At 43.8% G+C, this 23,132-nt stretch overlaps 1 protein-coding gene across 1 annotated transcript; it reads right to left on the bottom strand.

Annotated features, from left to right (window-relative positions):
- Positions 1-15,145: 15,145 nt before the first annotated feature.
- Positions 15,146-22,761, bottom strand: LOC123067626 (uncharacterized). Its single transcript, XM_044490349.1, has 8 exons — positions 22,386-22,761; positions 20,364-20,683; positions 20,210-20,273; positions 19,922-20,032; positions 18,560-18,588; positions 16,559-18,306; positions 16,280-16,419; positions 15,146-15,628 (listed from the first exon to the last, which is right to left on the bottom strand). The coding sequence occupies exons 1-6, from the start codon at positions 22,759-22,761 to the stop codon at positions 18,163-18,165; spliced, it is 1,044 nt and encodes a 347-aa protein (XP_044346284.1). The 3' UTR covers positions 15,146-15,628; positions 16,280-16,419; positions 16,559-18,162.
- Between the last annotated feature and the right edge of the window lie 371 nt (positions 22,762-23,132).

Here is a 23,132-nt window from a genome sequence, read left to right as displayed (position 1 = left end):
CCCATTTCTTCTAAGAGGGGCAGAAGTTTGTGTACCTTTAGCCACCTTAGCAGAGTTTGCATCGGACTCCCATGCGGTGGGATTAAGCACTTGCAATGGGCCGATAGAAGTTTTCAACCCCTCAAAGGAGTTGTTTAAACATGGACTTGACCTCGGCCGTCATAGACGTCTTAAGTGAAGAAATAGCTTCATTTAAATCGTCTTGGGTGGCCGCGGTCATCTCTTCACCCCTTTCTCCATCTTCAACCATACTCTTTAGGTGGTGAAGACCTTAATAAAGAGACAAGGATCCGATACCAATTGAAAGGATCAATTAGGTTGACTAGAGGGGGGAATAGGTAATTAACAATTTTTAGCTTTTCTTAACAAATTAGGTTTAGCAACAAATAGGTTGTGTATATATGCAACTAGGTGAGAAACCTATATGATGCTAACAACAACACCACAAGCAAGCAAATGATACAACACAATAATAGCTTGCACAAAGTAAAGGTAAGAGATAACCACAAGTGGAGTCGATGGAGACGAGGATGTGTTACCGAAGTTCCTTCCCTTTAGGGGGGAGTACGTCTTTGTTGGAGAGACGTGAAGGCACAATGCTCCCCAAGAAGCCACTAGGGCCACCGTATTCTCCTCACGCCCTTGCACAATTCAAGAAGCCATGATTCCACTAGTGGTGCCCTTGAAGGCGGCAACTGGAAGTTTACAAACAAGGTTGGGCTCCCTCCATGACTTAGTTGGAGGCTCCCAACACCACCACGAAGCTTCACCAAACTGGATTGTGGCTTCAAGGTGACCTCTTCCATCTAGGGTGCCCAAACACCCAAGAGTAACAAGATCCGCAAGGGATTAGTGGGGGGAATCAAATTTCTCTCAATGGAAGTGTAGATCGAGGCCTTCTCAAGCAAACCCTAGAAAATCAACAAGATTTGATGGCTAGGGAGAGAGATCGGGCGAAAATGAGCTTTGGGCAACGATGGAGCTTGGGAGAAAAGAGGTAAGTCTTCTTAAGGAAGACCTCCTTATATAGTGAGGGGGGAAATCCAACCGTTTTCTACCCACAAGTCATGCACAAGTGGTACTACCGCTAGGGTGAGCAGTACTACTACTGCACGCAGTACGTAGTTCCTGCCACAGGGTGTAACTGACATAGTCACGGACGTTGTAGTGCCACCGGAGTGGTACTACCACTCCCACCAGCGGCATTTCTGCTTAGTATTGCACACAAAGGAGGAACCGCGGTATTAGAGGCAGGTAGTGTGGAAGTACCAGATAGGGTGGTACTACTGCTCTACTTCCACTGAAGTGGAGAGGGGTGACAAAATCATAAAACTAAGTGGTACTCTAGGGGGTTAAAGATGTCGGTAGTACCGCTCTGAGTAGCGGTAATACTGCTTAGTCCTTTAGGGCCAGTGGATCCACGGTAGTGGGGTAGTAGCATGAGTCGTAGTACCGCACAAGAGGTACTACGCCCTAGTACCACCCTAGTACCGCTGATATACAGAGAGCCTAAAACAAGCGGTACTGCCCAAAGCACTAGAATGCGGCAGTACTGTTGGAGCGGTACTACCGCCCACTAGTGCGGTACTGCCGCTTATGTGCTTCTAGTAAGCCCAAAATAGAAAATAGATGGTACTCCAAGTTGCTGAGGAGGAATGAGGGTGCAAAGGTGTATGTGTATGTGTTGATTCCAACCTAACCTTTCCAGATGCGGACCCCCTCTTAATAGTACAGATTTCCTACGACTCAAATCCACCAAAAATAAATCTCCGAAAAATAACCATCTTCTCTCTTAATCACCGAGATGGAAACAAATCATACTGAGCCATCTAATAATCTCTGAAAACTCAATGCGCACTGTTAGTCCGCAAAACACATTGTCATCAATCACCAAAACTACTAAGGGAGAAATATGCCCTAACACCTGGGTCGACCCCAAGGAAGGTGGTGGCGGGGCACCTTCCTCCCTTGTCGAAGCACGAGGTTGTGCTGGCGCGCGACCCATGCAGCGAGCACGGAGCAACGCTGCTGTGGCAAGGTTGGCCTCCACGACAGTGATATTTTCTACCAGATCTAGGCCTTGAATGCACGCAACCAGGGAGGGGATTGGTCGGCGACAATCGTGTAGGATCGAAAGTATGTCTAGCGGGGGGGTGATTAGACTACTTGACCAAATAAAAGCTTAACCTTTTCCCAATTTTGATGCTTGGCAGATTTTAGCAACTTAGCACAAGTCAAGCAATCTCAATACAATTCAAGCAAGCATGCAAAGAGTATATGGGCAGCGGAAAGTAAAGCATGCAACTTGCAAGAAAGTAAATGGGGGAGTTTGGAGGGAGCAAACGCAATGTGGACACAGAGACTTTTGGCGTGGTTCCGATAGGTTGTGCTATTGTACATCCACGTTGATGGAGACTTCAACCCACGGAGGGTAACGGTTGCGTGAGTCCGCGGCTCCACCCACGAAGGGTCCACAAAGAAGCAACCTTGTCTATCTCATCATGGCCATCGCCCACGAAGGACTTTCCTCACTACGGTAGATCTTCACGAAGTAGGATATCTCCTTGCCCTTACAAACTTCTTGGTTCAACTCCACAATCTTGACGGAGGCTCCTAAGTGACACCTAACCAATCTAGGAGACACCACTCTCCAAAAGGTAATAGATGGTGTGTTGTTGATGAACTCATTGCTCTTGTGCTTCAAATGATAGTCTCCCCAACACTCAACTCTCTCTCAGAGATTTGGATATGGTGGAAAGATGATTTGAGTGGAAAGCAACTTGGGGAAGGCTAGAGATCAAGATTCACATGGTAGGATTGGAATATCTTGGCCTCAACACATGAGGAGGTGGTTCTCTCTCAGAAAATGAGTAGTGGAAGTGTAGGTTGTTCTGATGGCTCTCTCCACAAATGAAGAGTGGGTGGAGGGGTATATATAGGCTCCACACAAAATCTAACCATTACACACAGATTCTCAAACTCGGTGGGACCGAATCAGCAAACTCGGTCAGACCGATCCAGGTAAAAATGTGAACGTTAGGATTTTCGGTGGGACCGGTATAGTCATCTCGGTGGGACCGATATGCTCGGGTTAGGGCATAACGCAATCTTGGTGTGACCGATCGCATAAACTCGGTGGAAATGATTTCAGCAATAGGTACACAGAGGGTTGGTCAGGCAAACTCGGTGGGACCGATTCACTCACTTCGGTGGGACCGATTCACTCACTTCGGTGGGACCGAAGTGTTATGAAAAGGAAACAGGGAGTTTGCAATGCAGACTCGGTGGGACCGATTTGCTCATTTCGGTGAGACCAAAATGTTACAAAAAGGAAACAGAGAGTTTGCACTCCCATCTCGGTGAGACCGAGATCCCTATCGGTGAGACCGAAGTAACTAGGGTTTGTGGCAGTGGTTATGTCAAATGAAACTCGGTGGCGCCGGATTTATCAAATCGATGGGGCCGAATTTGACTTTATGTTTAGGACATATGTGGAAATGAGAAAGTGGTTGAGGGTTTTGGAGCATATCACTAAGCATTTTGAGCAAGTAAGCCATTAAGCAACACCTCATCCCCTTTAATAGTATTGGCTTTCCTATGGACTCAATGTGATCTTGGATCACTAAAATGAAAATGTAGAGTCCTGAGCTTGTTGCCAATATATGTCCTTTGCATTTTCAGGGGTCCACATCTCTAGTCCATGCCATGCCAATCATTGAACTTTCTGAAATGATTATCTTGAAATAGCATTAGTTCAATGAACTATTTGTTGTTAAGAATTACCAAAACCACCCAGGGATTAGTTGCACTTTCAATCTCCCCCTTTTTGGTAATTGATGACAACATATAGATCAAAGCTTCAACAAATGATAATAAGAATGAAGTACATTGTCGCTTTGAGAAGTATGTGATAGGCAAGAGATCCCCCTAAATTTGTGCATTGTTTAAAATTTGCTTTGGACTGTAAATGCACAATATGTTAGGATCATGGGTTACTCTTCCATGTCACATGCATCTTGGTGGAGCGCTCAAAATGATAAACAATAGGAACAAGCACCCATCACCAAGGCAAAGTGAATGATCATACATTAAGGATAGAGAATATCATCATCCAAGCACAAGCATTAAGTATGATATGATCAAACACATGACCATACAAATTATCTCACACACACATAGACATAAAGTATCTCACAAGCAAACAAAGCAAACAAAGCGAATAAGTAGCAAAAAGAGACATCTCTCTCTCTCTCTCTCTCCGAAGCCTATGATCTATACACTTTCTCCCCCTTTGGCAACAAGTTACCAAAAAGCTCAAAAATGCATAGTGCTATGCGTCTCTCTAGGCTTGATCTTCGGAAGGAGGTGTTGAGATGACTCTAAGGACAAATGCACTTGTAGATGATGTTGGAGCTGGAGGGGTTGCCATTGGAGGGGCAACAGGAGCTGTGGGAGCTGTGGCTGCAGGTGCTGAAGTTGTAGCTCTATTATCTGTCACTGGCACTGCTGCGGACCTCTATGCCCTAGGCACTCTGTGGAACACATGTGTAGTAGCTTTGCCCTTCCTCTCCTGAGCTTCTTCCTAGAGTTCTTCAACAGCTATTTGAATCTCAGTCAGCTTCAAGTCCAGATCATAGAATTTTGTCTCTATTATCCTCTCCAAGCTCTCCTGGTTCTGAGTCAGGGTAGCTAGTACTTTCTCAACCCTCAGGATTGCTTGAATTAGATATCCAAGACGGTCTTGTTTTGACTTGAGAAAGACTTCTGAAGCCTCTGCCGCACTTGCCATCTTTGCTGCTTTTTCTGCCCTTGCTTTCTCCTTCTTCTCATGAGCTGCAACTAAGGATGGATCTTCAGCATCCATGACAACTGCGTTGTCCTCAAATTCAGGCAGCAAAGGAAGATGTTCTTTGTCCAAAAGATACACTCCTTGCTTCATCTTGGAATTGATTAGCTCTTGGATGTGTGGAGCATATCCACAAGATCTCTTCTGGTCAGCTGTCGTCATTTTGATTGTCTCAACAATCAAGCTCATGACCTTGAACTTCTATGGCACAACATCAAACAACTGCAACAACTTGATGGAATGGCCTCTGATCATCCTGTGATCTCCAGATTTGGGCAACAAAGTGTGCCTCAATATAGTGTTTATGGTGGCCAAACCAGACAACAAATAATAGCTGGCCCAAATTTATGTGTCTCCAGGGCCTTATCTGGTATCTCCTTATACATATTGGCCATGGTGCTATGATCTTTCTTCTTCTCAACATACACATCTATGTCATTTTCTTCTTCTTCAGGGGCATTTATGAGCCTAGCCCACTCATCAACAGTTGATTGGTGCCTCTGCCCTTCTGTCATCCACACAATTCTTCCATCTGGATAGAAGTGAGTTGTTGAGTAGAATTGCATTATGAGCTCATCATTCCATTTGGTGAGCTTCTGACCAACAAAGTCATCAACACCATTTGCTTTGAAGCTTTCATGCACACCTGGGAAATGATCAGCATTAGCATCAATGAATTTCCAGTCCACCCATCTCATATCACTAACTATGGGTTTCTTGTCCAGCAACACTGTCTCATAAAAATCCTGTTGCTCTTTGGTGTGGAACCTGTAGTCCACTACACTCCTCCTCCTCATAGCATATGGATCTGCTTGTCTCCATTTCCTGAGACCATCATCCTTTCTTTCCTTCATGTTTTCAGCCACTGGGTGACTATCATTGTGGTCTGGAATCTTGGGCTTGAGCTTCCTAAGCACTTGGGTTTCAGCTTCTTCTGCAGCTTCAGGCACTGGAGCCTTGTACTTCTCTGTTGCAGGTATGTTTCTAGTGCTTCTCTTTGGAGCTTGAGTTGGAGCTTTGGGGGCTGTCTTGGGCTTAGAAGGAGCTGCCCCAGACTTGATGGCAGCCCCCATTAGCTTCTGTGCCTTAGCAAGAGGTGCTTGAGAAGCAACCTCTTCTTCCTCTTCCTCTTCACTTGCAGAATCTTTCCTCATAGATGGGTTACCAATCACTCTAGCTATAGTTTTCCTGACCCTCTTCTTCCCTTCTTCACCTGCTTTTAGCTCAAGTGTGAAGACCATAGTTTCCTGAGTGGAAGTTCTGGCCTTAGACATGGGAACTTTCCTGGCAGGTGCCTTCTTGTGCATACCAGGTTTTGTTGCAGCAGCAGTTCCATATTCCTTTTTCAGCACTTTCTTCTTGGAGCTTACTTCCTCCTCAGTAGCCACATAGTCCTCATCCTCTGAATCTGAGGTTCTCTTCTTCCTTGTCCTTGTAGCTGCCTTGGGCAAATTGTTTGGAGTGCTCCTGCTGCCATCATCAGAGCTGCTAGAGGGACTAGTGCCCTCACTCATGTGCACTTGCTCTTCTGATTTGTTCTGGCTATCACTCTGGTCAGACATTCTGCAAAGCTAACTGGCAGTAGACCCTGTGAATAGATATAGATGAGATAGAGTAGATGAGCATCACAAAGTGCAGAGTTTTTGCAAAAAGAATGTGTCAAAAACTTAGTTTTAGTTTTCTGCAGGAAGCATTTCAGAGCTACCGATTTGTAAAACTCGGTGACACCGAAGCAACTTTGGAGTCTAAAAATGTGGAATCGGTCAGACCGAGACACAGTTTGGTGACTCCGAGTTTGGTAGGGTTTCACAAAGTCCTGGTATCAGTCACACCGATTTGCAACTTTTGGTCAGACCAAAAATCACTTGTGCTTTGGCCTAAGCGAAATCGGTGGAACCGATTCCTACAACTCGGTCGATCCGAAATGAGTCCGGCGGAAACCTAACCCTAAATTTTCAATTCAAATCTAGTCTAATGGAGATTCTCTGTGGATGGATCGATCTCATACGTGGTAAAGAACATGGCATCGACCTTGTGCTCAGAATCGGAGGTAAAAAGAATGCACAAGGGGTCGAACTCATACCCTAGTTCGGCGGTGAGTTCGCTACGGCGACAACGGCGGTGGAGACCAGCGGCGAGAGATCGCTGGCGACGAGGTGACGATCCAGAGACCCGAGAGGTGGATACGCGCGGGCGAGGAGGTTTTGAAGTGATTTCCAAAATCTGGCCCGTCAGTATATATAACATGACTCTGTCGGTGTGGCCGAGTGGAACAACTTGCACCGAGACGCAGAATCCCAAGCGGTTACTACAACTCGGTGAGACCGAAAGGTTCTAATCGGTTGCACCAAGATTGAAAACTTGATCAACCCAATGAACTCGCTGTGACCGAAATGGAGGAGTCGGTCAGACCGAAATACACAGTGAGGTTTTAGAAGTTTTAAGTCTCTGACAAAACGGGATTCCGAGTGCTCCTCACACAGAGGGTTTGAATTTGACTTAGATCAAACTTTGTGATGTAGCATGAATAGAATTTGAGAAGATAAAATCATAGATAGCTAGAGGGAGTTCTTAGGCATTCTTGTACATCCATTTGGTAAAAAGAAGAAACTCCAAACAATCAAAGCAACAAATGGATGTCCTTGAATGAGAAAACTATGCAACCAACATGCTCATAGAATAAATGGCAAATGAAATATGTGGCAAAGCATGAACAATCACTATAGAATCTATCAAGCAATTGGCGATGATTAGGTCATCTATATATGAGTATATTGACTTAGGAGTCAAATGAGAACATTTGATCATAGGTCATACTCATCGTTTAAGCACAAGTGGGGTTACCACTTTTACATAAAGCATTGTTGTGTTCACACCATTAGAGTTGCTTTAGCTTAATTCTTAGAGTAAAGCTCCCCCTATATGTGATATCCCCCCTAAAGAGGGATCAACTAACCTTGGGTTTTGTCGATGATGACTTCATGTAAATATCGAAGATGTCGATGCTCATTGTTGATGTAGATCATTTGAATCAATCCATTGGAGTGAGTTGCGCTTTCAATACCTACATGGGTTAGTCCCACAAGGAACAAACAAGGATATCCATAGACATAGAGTGAAGCATACACATGATGATGTCCATGAAAGCATTAGGTTACCTTGTCCCTTGTCTTACCAACAAGAGGGTTTGTGACTCCTTGAACTAGTGCAAGATGTGGAAGTTGTTTGCACTTGTCCTTGCCAAAATAAATAGGAGTGAAGTATGTTGGCGGAGTCACCCTCAAGAACTCTCTAGTTCTTCTTCTTCGGGATCCACATCATCTTGATGGGAATCCTTGGAGTTGTAGATGTACTTGATGAAGTAGAACTTGATGTAGTCTTGGGAACCCACTTGACCAAGGCCTTCGGAGCATCTTCAAATGCATCAATCTCTTCTTGAAGCTTGTCCTTGACTTTTAGCTTGTGGTCTTGTGGTGGAAGATCATCTTGAGCTTACGTCCCCTTGAAGGAAGTAGGGTCATACTTCTCTTGTTGAGGAACAAACTTCGTCTTGGGGTATTGATCTTCTTCCCACTCAACTCCATCGGCATTGAATTTCGTTCAAAACCAACACCTTGATTCTTCCAGTGCCTTCCTTCCTTGCATACAATTTCCTCAAACTACTTACTCCCGGCAAGGCTTTTGTAAACACCTTTCTCTATAATTCCCTTCAATAAGATATTTTCTTGCTCAAGTGTAACTTGGCTAAGAGAATCATTAGTGGAATCAAGAGAACTACTATAAGCAACAATATTGGATTTAGCATGATTATTGTTACTACTAGAATAAGAATCTTTCTTGTTCTTGTTGCTAGATTTTACTTGTGGCATGTAAGTAGACAAGAGTAAATGTTTGGCAATGTAAGGAGAACTTTTCTTCGGAAGATCATCATTGATGGCCTTTAAGAACTCATGCTCTTGCTCAAGATTGAGCTTTTCAAAGCATAACTTCTCATGAGTTTTTAAAAAGTTCTCGATGATCTTCTAAAGTAGTTTCATGAGCTAACTTAAGAGTGTTTAGATCTTTAGTTAGATGCTCAATCTCCTTCTTATCATTGTCATCCGTTTTATCTTGATTAGCATGATTAATTGACATTTCATCATAGTATTCATCACTAGAGTTGTCAACAAGTCATCATCACCTAGCAAGTCATCTTCATCACTATTGAAATCAACATACTCGCGGTGTGTTACCTTGGGGCCTTTAGCCATGAAGCATCTCCCAATTCCTTCATTTGGTGAATCAAATATGTCATAGGAGTTGGTTGACACAAGTGCTAGACCGGCAACACCTTCATCTTGACTATATTCGGAGTCGGAGTGATAACTTCTCTCAGAGTGGTGGTCGGAGTCGGAGTCGGATACCCATTCACCAACACGAGCTTGATGTCTTCGTTTTGTGTAGATCCTTGATGACTTGTCCTTTGCTTCTTTGAGAGGTTCTTTGTTCATAGCGATCATCTCTAATCCTTCTCTCTCTTGGAGGTGATTCTTCCCTTTTGCTTCTTCTTTTAGGTGAGTCTTCTCTTCTTTTGTAGGGAGCCGTACACTCATTGGAGTAGTGTCTGAGTCTTCCACAATTGTAGCAGTTTCGCTCACGGTTAGAAGATCTTTTGCCATTGTAGGACCTTGACTTGGAACTTCTTTCCTTGCTTCTACTCTTGTAAAATTTGTTGAAGTTCTTCACCATTAAGATCAGTTCTTCATTGAAGGCTTGTTTCTCATTTGATGATGTAGGAGCATCACATGAGGCTTTGTAAGGACCACTAGACTTGCTGTGAAGATCTTTTTTGTCCTTGAGTGACATCTCATGAGCAACAATTCTTGCATTGACTTCGGTTGGCTTGAGATCTTTGTAATTTGACATCATTTGGATCAATGTGCACACGGTATCATATTTTCCGTCCAAGGCTCTCAAGATCTCCTTGATGATGAATTTTCCGGTCATCTCTTCACTTCCTAAGCCGGCAATCTCATTTGTGATAAGAGCAATCCTAGAGTACATTTCGGGGACACCTTCACCATCCTTCATTTTGAACTTGTCAAGTTGACTTTGAAGCACATCCAACTTGGATTCCTTGACAGAATCAGTACCTTCGTGCATATCAATTAAAGTATCCCAACCTTTGCATTCTCAAGACGGATGATTTTGTTGAATTCTTCGGGGCACAATCCATTGAAGACGATATCGCAAGCTTGAGCATTGTATTGCAACATCATCAATTCTTCCGCGGTTGCTTCACGGTTTGGTTCTCTCCCATCAAAGAATTCAGCTTGCAAGACAATATACACAATAGCCCAAACGGCAAGGTTATGTCCAAGAATATGCATTTTCATCTTATGTTTCCAACTAGCAAAATTTGTACCATCAAAGTAAGGACCTCTACGGTGGTAATTTCCCTTGCTAGACGCCATACTCCTAGGTTGTGAAACCAAGGCTATGATCACCAAAGCTATGGAAATCAAGGCAAATGGAGACCAAAGCTCTGATACCACTTGTAGGATCGAAAGTATGTCTAGAGGGGGGTGATTAGACTACTTAACCAACTAAAAGCTTAACCTTTTCCCAATTTCAATTCTTGGCAGATTTTAGCAACTTAGCACAAGTCAAGCAATCTCAATACAATTCAAGCAAGCATGCAAAGAGTATATGGGCAGCGGAAAGTAAAGCATGCAACTTGCAAGAAAGTAAATGGGGAGAGTTTGGAGGGAGCAAACACAATGTTGACACGGAGATTTTTGGTGTGGTTTTGATAGGTGGTGCTATCGTCCATCCACGTTGATGGAGACTTCAACCCATGGAGGGTAACGGTTGAGCGAGTCCATGAAGGGCTCCACCCACGAAGGGTCCACGAAGAAGCAACCTTGTCTATCTCATCATGTCCATCGCCCACAAAGGACTTGCCTCACTAGGGTAGATCTTCACGAAGTAGGCGATCTCCTTGCCCTTACAAACTTCTTGGTTCAACTCCACAATCTTGACGGAGGCTCCCAAGTGATACCTAACCAATCTAGGAGACACCACTCTCCAAAAGGTAATAGATGGTGTGTTGTTGATGAACTCATTGCTCTTGTGCTTCAAATGATAGTCTCCCCAACATTCAACTCTCTCTCACAGATTTGGATATAGTGGAAAGATGACTTGAGTGGAAAGCAACTTGGGAAAGGCTAGAGATCAAGATTCACATGGTAGGATTGGAATATCTTGGCCTCAACACATGAGGAGGTGGTTCTCTCTCAAAAAATGAGTAGTGGAAGTGTAGGTTTGTTCTGATGGCTCTCTCCACAAATGAAGAGTGGGTGGAGGGGTATATATAGCCTCGGTGGGACCGAATCAGCAAACTCGTTCAAACCGATCCAGGTAAAAATGTGAACGTTAGGATTTTCGGTGGGACCAATATAGTCATCTCGGTGGGACCGATATGCCAGGGTTAGGGCATAACATAATCTCGGTGTGACCGATCACATAAACTCGGTAGGACCGATTTCAGCAATAGGTACACAGAGGGTTGGTCAGGAAAACTCGGTGGGACCGATTCGCTCACTTCGGTGGGACCAAAGTGTTACGAAAAAGAAACAGGGAGTATGCAATGCAGACTCGGTGGGACCGATTTGCTCATTTCAGTGAGACCGAAATGTTACAAAAAGGAAACAGAGAGTTTGCAATCCGATCTCGGTGAGACCGAAGTAACTAGGGTTTGTGGCAGTGGCTATGTCAAATGAAACTCGGTGGCGCCGGATATATCAAATCGTTGGGGCCGAATTTGACTTTAGGTTTAGAACATATGTGGAAATGAGAAAGTGGTTGAGGGTTTTGGAGCATATCACTAAGCATTTTGAGCAAGTAAGCCATTAAGCAACACGTCATCCCCTTTTAATAGTATTGGCTTTCCTATGGACTCAATGTGATCTTGGATCACTAAAATGAAAATGTAGAGTCTTGAGCTTGTTGCCAATATATGTCCTTTGCATTTTGAGGGGTCCACATCTCTAGTCCATGCCATGCCAATCATTGAACTTTTTGAAATGATTATATTGAAATAGCATTAGTTCAATGAACTATATGTTATTAAGAATTACCAAAACCACCCAGGGATTAGTTGCACTTTCAAATCACCCAGATGCGGACTTAGTGCTGGCCTGCTCATCAGCGCGACGGGACGACGAGCATGACTTACCAAGGGATAGAGCGCGTGGGAATAGGGCCCTAGTGCCTAGATCTGACGGTCTCAGTGGCGGTTACCGTTGTATGGGCGATGACAATGGCTGATGTGGCGGTGGGTACCCCCATGTAGCACCTAGAATCGGGGTGGTCTCACATCTTCTTCGATGGTGGTAGACTCTAGGGTCGTGTTGGTGACTCAGAGTCTGGATCTCGAGGTGGTAGCGGTATGGGATGGCTCCTCCATCAACAGATCGGGTTTGATGCAGCTCGGTAGGTGACACATGCATCTCTTTCGGAGTCGTTGGGCAGTGCCTACCGCCGACAGGTGAAGCCTCCAGCGGATGCGCCGCCGATGGATGCTATGCATGATGTCTCATGTGGGGGCGTCAAGTCATGCCTGCTACCGGCACATGTTGCATAGTGGCTCTAGCGGAGGTCTCATGTCTAGCGTGTTGCTGATGGATTGAAGGTGGTGCGGTAGTGGCGGGAGACATGTGGTATGGGATGTCTGTCTTCTGGTGTCTTCTCCAGAGGTATCTGGTTATCGAGGCATCGGTAGCCGGATAAGGGTTGATGGTACATATGGCTTCAACAATGACTTTATGCACTCCAATGGAAACACAAGATCTCTGATCAGGCTATTCGATGCGCGTTGCGTCGTCTCCTTGCTGATAAGGTGTTGGATTGAAGCTTTGCTTTAAGGATGAGAATCCAGAGTTTCCTGGTGTTGGACTCATCATCATCGGCACACGTGCGATGATTCCTTCTTGAAGGCGTAGTCTAGGAGTTGTGTATTTTTGATTTGATTTTATCTTGTATCATAAGGTTAGTGGCTATCTGGTGGAGTTACTGTCACGAGGCATGTGACCTCAGGGTTTCCTTTTGTTTTTTCCGGGTCGATGTTGTTCGACTGCTGGATTTTGCACTCTTAATAATATATATGGATGTATGCATCAACCGATGCATAGGCCCATGGTGATCCTCCTTTTCGAAAACGAAAAAAAATACCCACGACAGGTCACTTAATGACCTTATATTTTTCATGACCTCCCAAGTTTGGTGTCTCAAATGAGTTTGAGATTCTCCTTGAACACATGTCATCCGCAATTTAGCATGTCCTGGTTCCTCAACCGAGACATCTAGGTGATAAATGAAGTAACCCAAAAACTTCAACCTTTATTGAATTATTTTAGAATAAACCTATACCATCACTTCTACTTGACTATTAATAGCGTAAGCACTATCATATCCCAGAGTTCCTAATAAAGCTTCTACCCTACTACCTTCAATTTGAGTTTCAATAATACACAAAGGGTAGGGGTAAATTTCTTCGCGAGCTCATGGATTTCATGGACCGTCGTGGCATTACCCGCTCCATGACAATTCCAAACTAAAGCACTCATTGGGCTCGGCAGCGCCCCCTCGAGGGGACCCGCCAAGGTATTTTTGGATGAAGAAGTATTGTCCTTGCCATCAACAGAAGATTTGTTTCGCATTGGATCCCTCTTGGGTGGAAGACTAACACGAGAAGAGCTAAGGGGCACGATTGATAACTGAACACCGAGCGCAACAATAGAGCTTTGTGCATTTTTCTTTACTGAATCACCAAGAATGACGCCGTCTAGTACAATACTTTCAGTTGGGATGATTCTCTTTCTCCTTGGGTCCATCATGTCCACATCCATAGAAGGTGCTTCAAGTTCATCACCTCCATATTCCTTCCTGTTCGTTCCATTGCTCGTTCCACCAGCACTGGACCAGCCTCCCGAACGGCCACCCAGACAGCCACCCCGGCAACCTTGGCCCCCTACTGGGCCCCTTCCATTGTGCATGAACCAAGTGGCACGAAGGCCTTGAGCAGTTGATGAGCACGGCTAGATTGGGTCGACCGCACATGGTCCCCAATTTTTGATGTTTCCTATACGACGCTTGTTGCGCCCATTACACGCATCGACGCAAATGGGTGCACCCCTCTCCTTCTATCGATGCTGCATGGGTCGACTCATTTACCTTTTTTCTTCCTTTTCTACTAAATTCTGGAAAAACTGCGAGTGGTGGATTCAAACTTGAGACCTCTTCCTTCGACAAGAAACCCTGTAACCACTTGGACTACTCTAACGCTTGTGACTACTTAGTCTGTTCACCCGCAAAAAAAAAGACTACTTAGTGTGTTTTTACCTCTTATTCTTTCTTCAGTTCGCAAAAACACCGGATTTTTTTTGTTTTCTCTGAACCAGTTTCTGTTTGGTTCTTTTTTATTTTTATTTTATTTTCTTTATATTAATATTTCCTTTTTCTTTTCAAATCATGATTTTCTTTCAAAAAAGCTAAACTTTTAAACAATTTGTGATTTTTTTCCAAATTGATGATTTTTTTCCAAAATTGATGTTTTTTTATTTTCTATGATTATGTTTTCAACTTTGATGAATTTTTCAAAATTGATAAATGTTTTTACATAGTTGATGATTTCTTTTCAAATTTAAAGAAAATTTAAATTCTATGATTTTTAAATTTTGATCAACTTTTTTGAATCGGTGATTTTTTTTAAAATGTATGAACATTTTTAGTTCACATTATATATTTTTTTTTGTTTTTTCATGGAAGTCAATAGTTGATAGGTCAACCACGATCAGTCAAACACGAATGACCAGACCAGTCGATCACTTGCGCTTCTTCTTGGGCCGGCCCACCAACGGAGGCACGTGAGCGCCAGGGAGCAGTTCTGGTGCCTGAAGCGCCGAATAGGAGCACCCCAAATTTTTGGGGGCCACTCTAGCAATTATAGTATGTATACATCTCTACTCCTAATGAACGAGTTGATTTAATAGTCCCACCACTTTCGTCTGGTTTTTTTGTCTCACATGCCACCATCATATCTCCTCACGTTGGTTTTTTTAGCCTCACAATGAAAACTTTTCTAACCTTTTCAAAATTTCCTAAGTAGACATGTTACAAACGGGCAAGAAACGATAGCACGTTACCAATCAATAAAATTCAGTTTCATAACAATCAATTCTAAATCTTAACTTTTCTAATGCATTGATCTTTGCCTTTTGCCCCCCCTCCCCTCCCATCGATTGACAGACAACCACTGAATTATTTTCCAAAAAAAACGCTTTACTCCACCTCTCTCACATGGAAAAAGGGGACAAAATCACCAGTACATAAAAACCAGCGTGCTTCCCTTTCATGAATCGGTATTTTCAGAAAAAAAATCCTCAATCGCGTGCTTCCTATTCATTCTTTCCAAATAACTTCCCATGCCCAAACAAATCGAACCTTCCATATACAGTACAATAGCAATCATATCGCAATTCTAATCAGACTTTTATCTTTCTTCAAAGCGGGGCGGGTGAGGCATGTTTGTTTACGGTTCGACGTCTCAGCGAGGATCCCTGGAGTTTGCCATCGGAGCGGGCGGGCGAGGTCTGTTTCTTCAAAGTTTGCCAGGCACAGGTGCCACCACGGCTGCGAGCCGAAGGTTGCCATCGGAGGTGGAGCCACAGGTCAGCACCTACTGTCGTTCCGAGTTTAAACCATTGCCCTGTTCATATGAGTACAAATTGGCTGCTACATAACCTGTGCATAACGATACACGATCAGATGCCCATATACAGCGGCAGGGCGGCAATGCTTTCACCATCCTTAATGGACATCAAAATTGAAAAAAGATAGATGCATTAGCCTGGCTTTTACACTTTAGAATTTGCAACCAAACAACCATCGAATTCAGAACATAGTTTACTTTTCTTGGTGAGTGGCGCAGTCAATAGGTCAACACTGTAGCTCGTCCAATAGATGTCTAGGTGATGGGCCTTTGAAGTGTACTTCGCGACAAACAAATGACATGTGCGGTTATGTTAGAGTATATGACCAGATGACGGTTCCAATCTACATGCTACAAATTTGACCCACTTTTCCTTTTCTACTCTTCTTAGCAACACCAAATCTCATCAAAACGTATATGCTTGAGACAGATAGTTTATGTAGAGTAGGATGAATCCTAAAGTCCATAACCACAAGATTTGACTCACAATGATCAAGCCACTACTTGATCTTAGAGCTGTTACAAGCTGTAGAATTTCACATACAGTAATTGAGACAAAGGAAAAATTGCAGGACCCATCAAACAGAATCAATCAACCAGAACAAACTCATAATTTGAAGCTAAAGGCAAAAGAAAAGGGGAAATATCAACTGATAAGGTCAAATATACAAGGTGTGGATTACCTCTCCAGCAGCATCAGCGTTATCTAACGCAAATCCCATGGTCTCCTTTATCTGACTCCTCTCTAATGTCAACGCGAGTAGCATGTCCTCAAATTCATTATACTGTGAATCAGTCAGAGTGTACATTCCACTTCCGCACGCTGGGAGATGAAACACAAATTAATTGGGTAACTGGACCAAAGAAATCTCTGCCATGGTTCAACCAAATAGTGAATAATTATCTCTATCAATAAGCAGAAGCAAACAACTGTAAGTTAATGATCTCATTTCAGTCCTTACAGTGACACACCAATTTGATCATAGAACACTATCTTTGAAAATGCAGAACAACCCATGCCTTGACCTCACCACCGCGCCCCAGCCTCACTTTTGAAAGCCTACAAGCATGCGAGAGATAGGAGTGAGCACAGTATTCTGCAATCAAATGAGAGAGAGTTAGGGAGGAATTAGCATTGTTGTGGTGCTCCCCTGCTCAATCCATCTCGGTGCAGCCACATCTCGTCCAGAGAAAAAGCAGTAGCAACAGCACTATGCTAGGCAATAGATCAGCACTGTAGAGCAGCACTGTAGCTCGTCCAACTGTTCAAAATAAGGACAAAGATGTTATAAGTATACAAAATATTTTCAAAACCAGCTTTCTTGTGTTCTATATCCACTTTGTTGCAGCGTGATTTTCAGTACGTAGTAAAGCTCAGCTACAGCAGCATGATGGCACAATAAATACTTTTTGATCAAAAAATTAGTAGATGATACTTGTTGATCTTTTTTTCAATGCTAATTGTCTGTGACAGTTATGTCCTCAAACAACTTGACCCCGTTTGGTTCTTGTTGGGAAAGGGTGAATCTTGCTAAACAACTCGGACAGCGACAAACGGATGCGAGAAATGGCATCCGACATCCTCTTGGTGATATCACCAATACTGACGAACTCCCCAAAGGGAACCAAGGTATAACTCATTGGCAGTAGTTAAATGACTTCAATATTGTTTTTTACTAATTTGAGCAATCCCTTTTGCAAGCCATGGGTTCTGGCCCAGAACCATCGAGCGGCCTGTTTATGTGTGAAGCAAGAATCCCCTCTCCCTCAACGATTGAACTTTGGACTCGGAGTCCAGGTATACCTCATTGGGAATAATTAAATGGCTCCAATATCGGTTTTTACTAATTTGAACAATACCTTTTTGCAAGCCATGGTATCTGGCCCAGAACCATCGAGCGGCATGTAAGTGTGAAGCACCAATCCCCTCTGCCTCAACGATTGGACTTTCCAAAGGGAGTCTAGGTATAAATCATTGGCAATATTAAAATGGCTTCGATATTGGATTTTACTAATTTGAGCAATCCCTTTCGCAAGCCATGGGATCTGGCCCAGAACCATCAAGTGGCCTGTTTATACCTAGAGAAAACTCATTGGCAATATTAAAAGTCTTCCCAAGTTTTTTTCTTGCACTAAAACTCTTACTAGAGAAAACTGGCGACAAGAAACAAAGTAAAATTACAAGATTTTCAGTTAAACAATTACCATTCCGGTTTTTTTGTGTCATATACCTCCAGTTATTTGGCAGGATATTTCAAAGGGATCCCTATTTCGAACTACATTGAGTGTGCTCTCTTTGTAGCTCTGAATCACTTGAAAGATTTTGGATTAGTAACCTTGTTTTGCACGTTCGTTCTGTCGTACAATGGATAACAAACAAAAATTATGGTTTTAGCTAAGCTCGTATAAGTATATAACAACATGTATAAATGGTTTCTGATGGGATCTTGAAGGATATAAGGGAATGGATGAAGCTATATCAGGTCTCTGAATCCGCAAAAATGGAGGGCTTGATTGGTTACCTCAAGGATTTACTGAGATCATGATTGCAGATATATCATGTAGTCTAAAGATGGTGGACGTTCAAAGTACATAGGTTGCTGGGCAAAGGATGGCTCCATGATGAAGTCTGCTCCTTTTGCGACAAAACCATTGAAAGTGCTGCCTGCCTCACCCTTTGCTGCCCTTTTGCACGCTCGAATCCACCAACCTAGAGATGGTGAGAATAGGAGGTCAGGAATCTATGATCAAGAAATTATGGAAGAAATTTATAGCCATGGCCAATCTCCAAAGATACCAAGCACCTAGCCACCAATGCTATGTATGTTGCCTGACACTTATGGAAGGAAAGAACCGTAGGATATTTGAGGGACAACATACTAATGCCATGGTGGTAGTATTAAACTTTGATGTTTAGAACTATGACGCAATGAAAACCAATCACCGCATGACTGATGACTCACATCTTGCATCTTGACATCCATGCTTGTGGCTGTGAAAGGCATCAAAGGCAGAAAAATTTCATTGAGATCAAAGAAATGTACGGTGGCACATAGCATTTAAGCATGTTTTTTTTCCAGCCAATAGCCATGTGAGACAGAAACATGGTCGCCACTACAAGGTAGTAAGCTTCAGAACATTTTGGTTACATAAACACACTGTAACATCATTGTAAGACTCATTTCTAAGGGAAGTTCAGTGCATCATATGAACTTCCTTTCGTGCTTGACAGAACTACATCTGGACTGTAGGTTTTTTTATGAATATAGTAGGAGATCTTCTTTTTCATTTAGTAGAAAGAGAAGCTGCACAAAGACAACAACACTGTCAGGAGAGGGAGGGAAACAAAAAAAGAATGACCGAGTCAATAAGCAAGCCGTTTGCTGCACAACAGGTAGAAAACTCGGATACGCCTGTGAATTTGAGCTATATGATGATGAATATTTACATGTCGTTCTTTTATATACCAATTATATCTTAGAATCTTGAGTAACTGAAAGTTCTACATAAATATAAGCGTCTCTTTTCATGTTCCTTTTAGCTTATATATAATCTCTAAGGCGACTAATGAGGTGTCGTAGTTGTGTCATTTAAGATACTTAATAGCATTAGTTTTGTTTCAGCATGATCCATGTAAAGGTTTCTTTCTTTCTTTTAGTTTCAGTTGGTCTTTCTGATCAGATCACCTGAACAAATTTGAAAGTGATTCCATTGGCAAAGTGCAGCTTGCACTATTGTTACATGTTGACCATGTTGCTTTCTGCAATTCATAAGCTGTCCAGTTTTCTTGAATGCTAAGGATGATCAAGGCCCATACAATATCAGTAAGTATGTCGCATCTACCATCATGTATTGTAAAGATTGCCAAATTCTGAACATAAGCTATTTCATCTTATTTTCATCTGACAATCACCTTTCCTTTGTTGCTGAAACCTGGCAGATTATTTCTCTGACTTACCCAAAAAAACCTAACCCATTATTGCTTTACATTCTGACATGTAACTTTTTTTCAATATTCATCGTCACTCATCATCAGAAATCACCAACCAACACTTCATATCGGACAGCTACCATCTATGTGCAGATAAAAAAAAAGTAGTTCTTGAAAATAATTGTTTACCCAACTCCAATTCAGGTGTCAGGCCCATATGGCAAGCAGATAAGAAGAAAATCACAATTAGCATCGACAGAAATACATTTCACTTCAAAAATCAACCAAAGAGGACTACATTGACTAACTGATTTAGTACAGAGCAGTAGGGAGTAACACATTTCCAGAACTCAAAAGAAAATCCCGATGAGCAGAAAAGGATTTTGATTGGTACCTTTGCAGCTTCGCACATGGTTGTGGCTTGCCAGGATGAACGGATCAACATTTAGCTTTTCTACAGCTTCGCATATGGTTCCCTTGGAATAGCCCACTTTGATGACGGTCTCTGCATCAACATACACACACAATAAATAAATTTACCAGCGAGACATAGTCGGTGAACTAATTCGGCAAACCAAGATCCAGTTCTGCCCCAAAAATTACAGTAATTCTCAGACCCATCGTTACGCCCATTGACCGGATAGAGGAAGAAATTGGGCAGGCGGGCGAGCTTATCACATACTCCGTGTTCGGCGCAGATGGCCTTGGCCTTGTCGACGCGCACGGCCGTGCTGCCGCTGGGCCAACTGCTCGATCAATAGAAACCATAAATACGAGGACCACAAGATCAGCCGAGTTTTCACATCTAGCTCGGGAACCGGTTGTGACCGCCGTACTCGGAGAAGGTGGTGGCGCCGCGCTGAGCAGCAGGTTGCATCGCCGTGGTGGTCGCCCTCGGGTACGACGGCCTCGCCATGGAGATCGACAGGGAGCCCTGCTGCACCTCCCTGTCGGATCCGGCTGATTCGTGCCAGATGTGTCGTGGACGCCGTGGCATGGAGGGGAGGCGAGGCGGCGGTGAGAGGAGGGTGCTGGCTGAATACCGTCACGTGGAGGGAAGGCTGCAGGGAGAAGCCGTGGTGGAGAGAGATGGTGTCGGTGACGCCGGGGGTGTGAGCGTGGACTGTTCTGTTCGGTGAGGTAGGTACAACGGTGCCTCATCATAAAAAGTAATTTGAGGCACCTACATTTATTTTTTTCTTCTCAATGCAAGCTATCATTAGTAGGCCTCATTAAGAAATAAAAATAAAGACTTTAGTATACATACATCTCTATTTTTCACTCCAACCTTTCCAGCTTTTATCATCGGATCACATTTTTTCTCTTCAAGCACCCGCCTCCTGGAGAGGATCCCGCTTCCCTATCTAAACCTAGTTTACGTCATATCCGATCCTACATGGCATGTGAGGCATCACCTTGAGGCTATGCATTGTGACTGTTTCTCTTTTCTTGAAAGAAGAAAAGAAGATCACGTGGCTGTTAGCTTTTCATTTTAAGGGGAAAAAGTTGTTGTTTGATGTGAGAGAAATGTCACATTTCTTTTCTCGTGTAGGGAAAAATATTATGTAGCTTAATTGGTCATTTTTAGAGAATAATCACCAACAGATGATTCATAGGTGAGCAGCCTACTGTTTAGATCATTGCTTTATATATACATCATTGAATCACATTTTTTATCAAAATACATTGCTATTGAAATGTATTTTAATAATTTCGAGTTGTTTCGGGCTATATATACATGCGAAATTTGACATTTTATACATGCAATCAGAAATTTTTAATGGCCGTAGCAACGCACGGATATTCTATTAGTACGTAAAAAGGAAGGATCAGTACACAGCGCACTCGCAGGCAGCCCATTCTAGCACTTCTTTTTTTAAACATCCCATTCTAGCACTTGCGGTTCACAATTATCCAAATGCACGTACGCACACTGCTGAAAAGAACGTACGCACCCCCTGCAGCCCGTCGGTTCTTAGAGAGAGAGAGGGCAGCGGTGCGACGGAGACAAAGGCCTCGAGCAGGGCCACGACGGCAGAGGGAAGACACCAGTTCAGCCGTGCGTAGGCGGCCGCCGACCGGCCACATCCCATGGCATACCAACCCGCATACATTTTAAGTCGGGTTTTAATTAATCAGACGATTTTTTTTTTGAATTTTCATCGGGGAAGAAGAAATCCTCCCCATCTAAATTGTATTCATTTATTGCTTATAGGCTTTGCAGCCTAATACAAGATAGGGTTCAAATGAACCAGAAGTACAAGGAGGCACAAGGAAGAAATAAAGCAAAAACAACACACATACAACACATGGTGAGGGGGACACAACACGACAAGGGGGTACCACAGGCGCTCGAACTGCAGCGGCGAGCCGAGACTAAACCATGACATTGCACCATTGACGCAATCGAAAGCATCGGGCAACCAAGACTGCACAACACCGCGACACCACCTGTGTCATGGGGTACATTCGAACGGCCACGCCGGGGCCGAGACGGCGCCACGGCACCTGTGTGCCACCGGTGTAGTCCGAGGGCACCACCAAGCATAGAACTCCACATAGCATGCCCAAAACATCACAACAGGGGCACCACAGGCGCTCGAACTGCAGCGGCGAGCCAAGAATAAACCATGACACTGCACCGTCGACGCAATCAAAAAGCACCGGGCAACCAAGACTGCACAACACCGCGACACCACCTGTGCCATGGGGTACATTCGAAGCCACGGCACCTGTGTGCCACCGATGTAGTCGAAGGGCATCACCAAGCATAGAGCTCCACAGAGCACACCGAAAACATCACAAGACCGGGGGAATGACGACAACACCATCAAGATGGAAACGACGGGAAGCGTCACCTCTGTCTCGGCCAGCAGCAGGCTGACCAAGGATTTCTCCCCACCCCCAGTCACATCCGTCACGCGACGAGTCACAGAGCAGCCGCCAATAGCGCAGGGAAGCGCTGAAAATGGACGGCCCCAGATCCAGATGAATCCAACCGGCGGAGCGACGCCGGCAGGCACCCTTGACGCCGAGGGCACCAGTGAGGACCACCGATGCGGAGCCCCCAGCGGGCAAAGCCACGAACAGCGGCAGCCCACCAGGGGAATTGGGAGGTGACGAGTACGCGTAAAAGCACGACGACGATGACAGGGGGCGAGAGGTGTGGCAGTTTGGAAATGCGGGAAGGCGGGATGCGGGGCGTCCGCCAGCCAGCCAGCCAAATTTTTTCATGTAAACACGACGAATTTTATCAAAGTTTGGATTGAAAATAACACAAATCATTCATACATAGCATGCAAATAAGTCTAGTATAATAATAGTTTAAATTCAACGAGATTAACTGGATGTTCAACATGTTTTTCATGAATGAATCATGTCGTAACACATACTGTCCCTTCAGCCTCATCCAACAATGTATGTACCTAAATGATCGTTTCTTTATCCTGTGGTACATCACCGCAGCGTGTATGTGCTACACAATGTGTAGAGCAACATTAAATGAAATGAATGAATCAATCAACAAATTGAGCAAGAAGAAGCAAAACTTATGTTCTCTTCGGCCGCCACGCGCAATGGCCACCTTGTCTCCAGCATATCAACCG

The sequence above is a fragment of the Triticum aestivum genome, chromosome 3B (genome assembly GCF_018294505.1).
Source record: "Triticum aestivum cultivar Chinese Spring chromosome 3B, IWGSC CS RefSeq v2.1, whole genome shotgun sequence".
In the NCBI taxonomy this organism is placed as follows: Eukaryota; Viridiplantae; Streptophyta; class Magnoliopsida; order Poales; family Poaceae; genus Triticum; species Triticum aestivum.
This window is presented reverse-complemented; position numbering and strand designations above follow the sequence as displayed.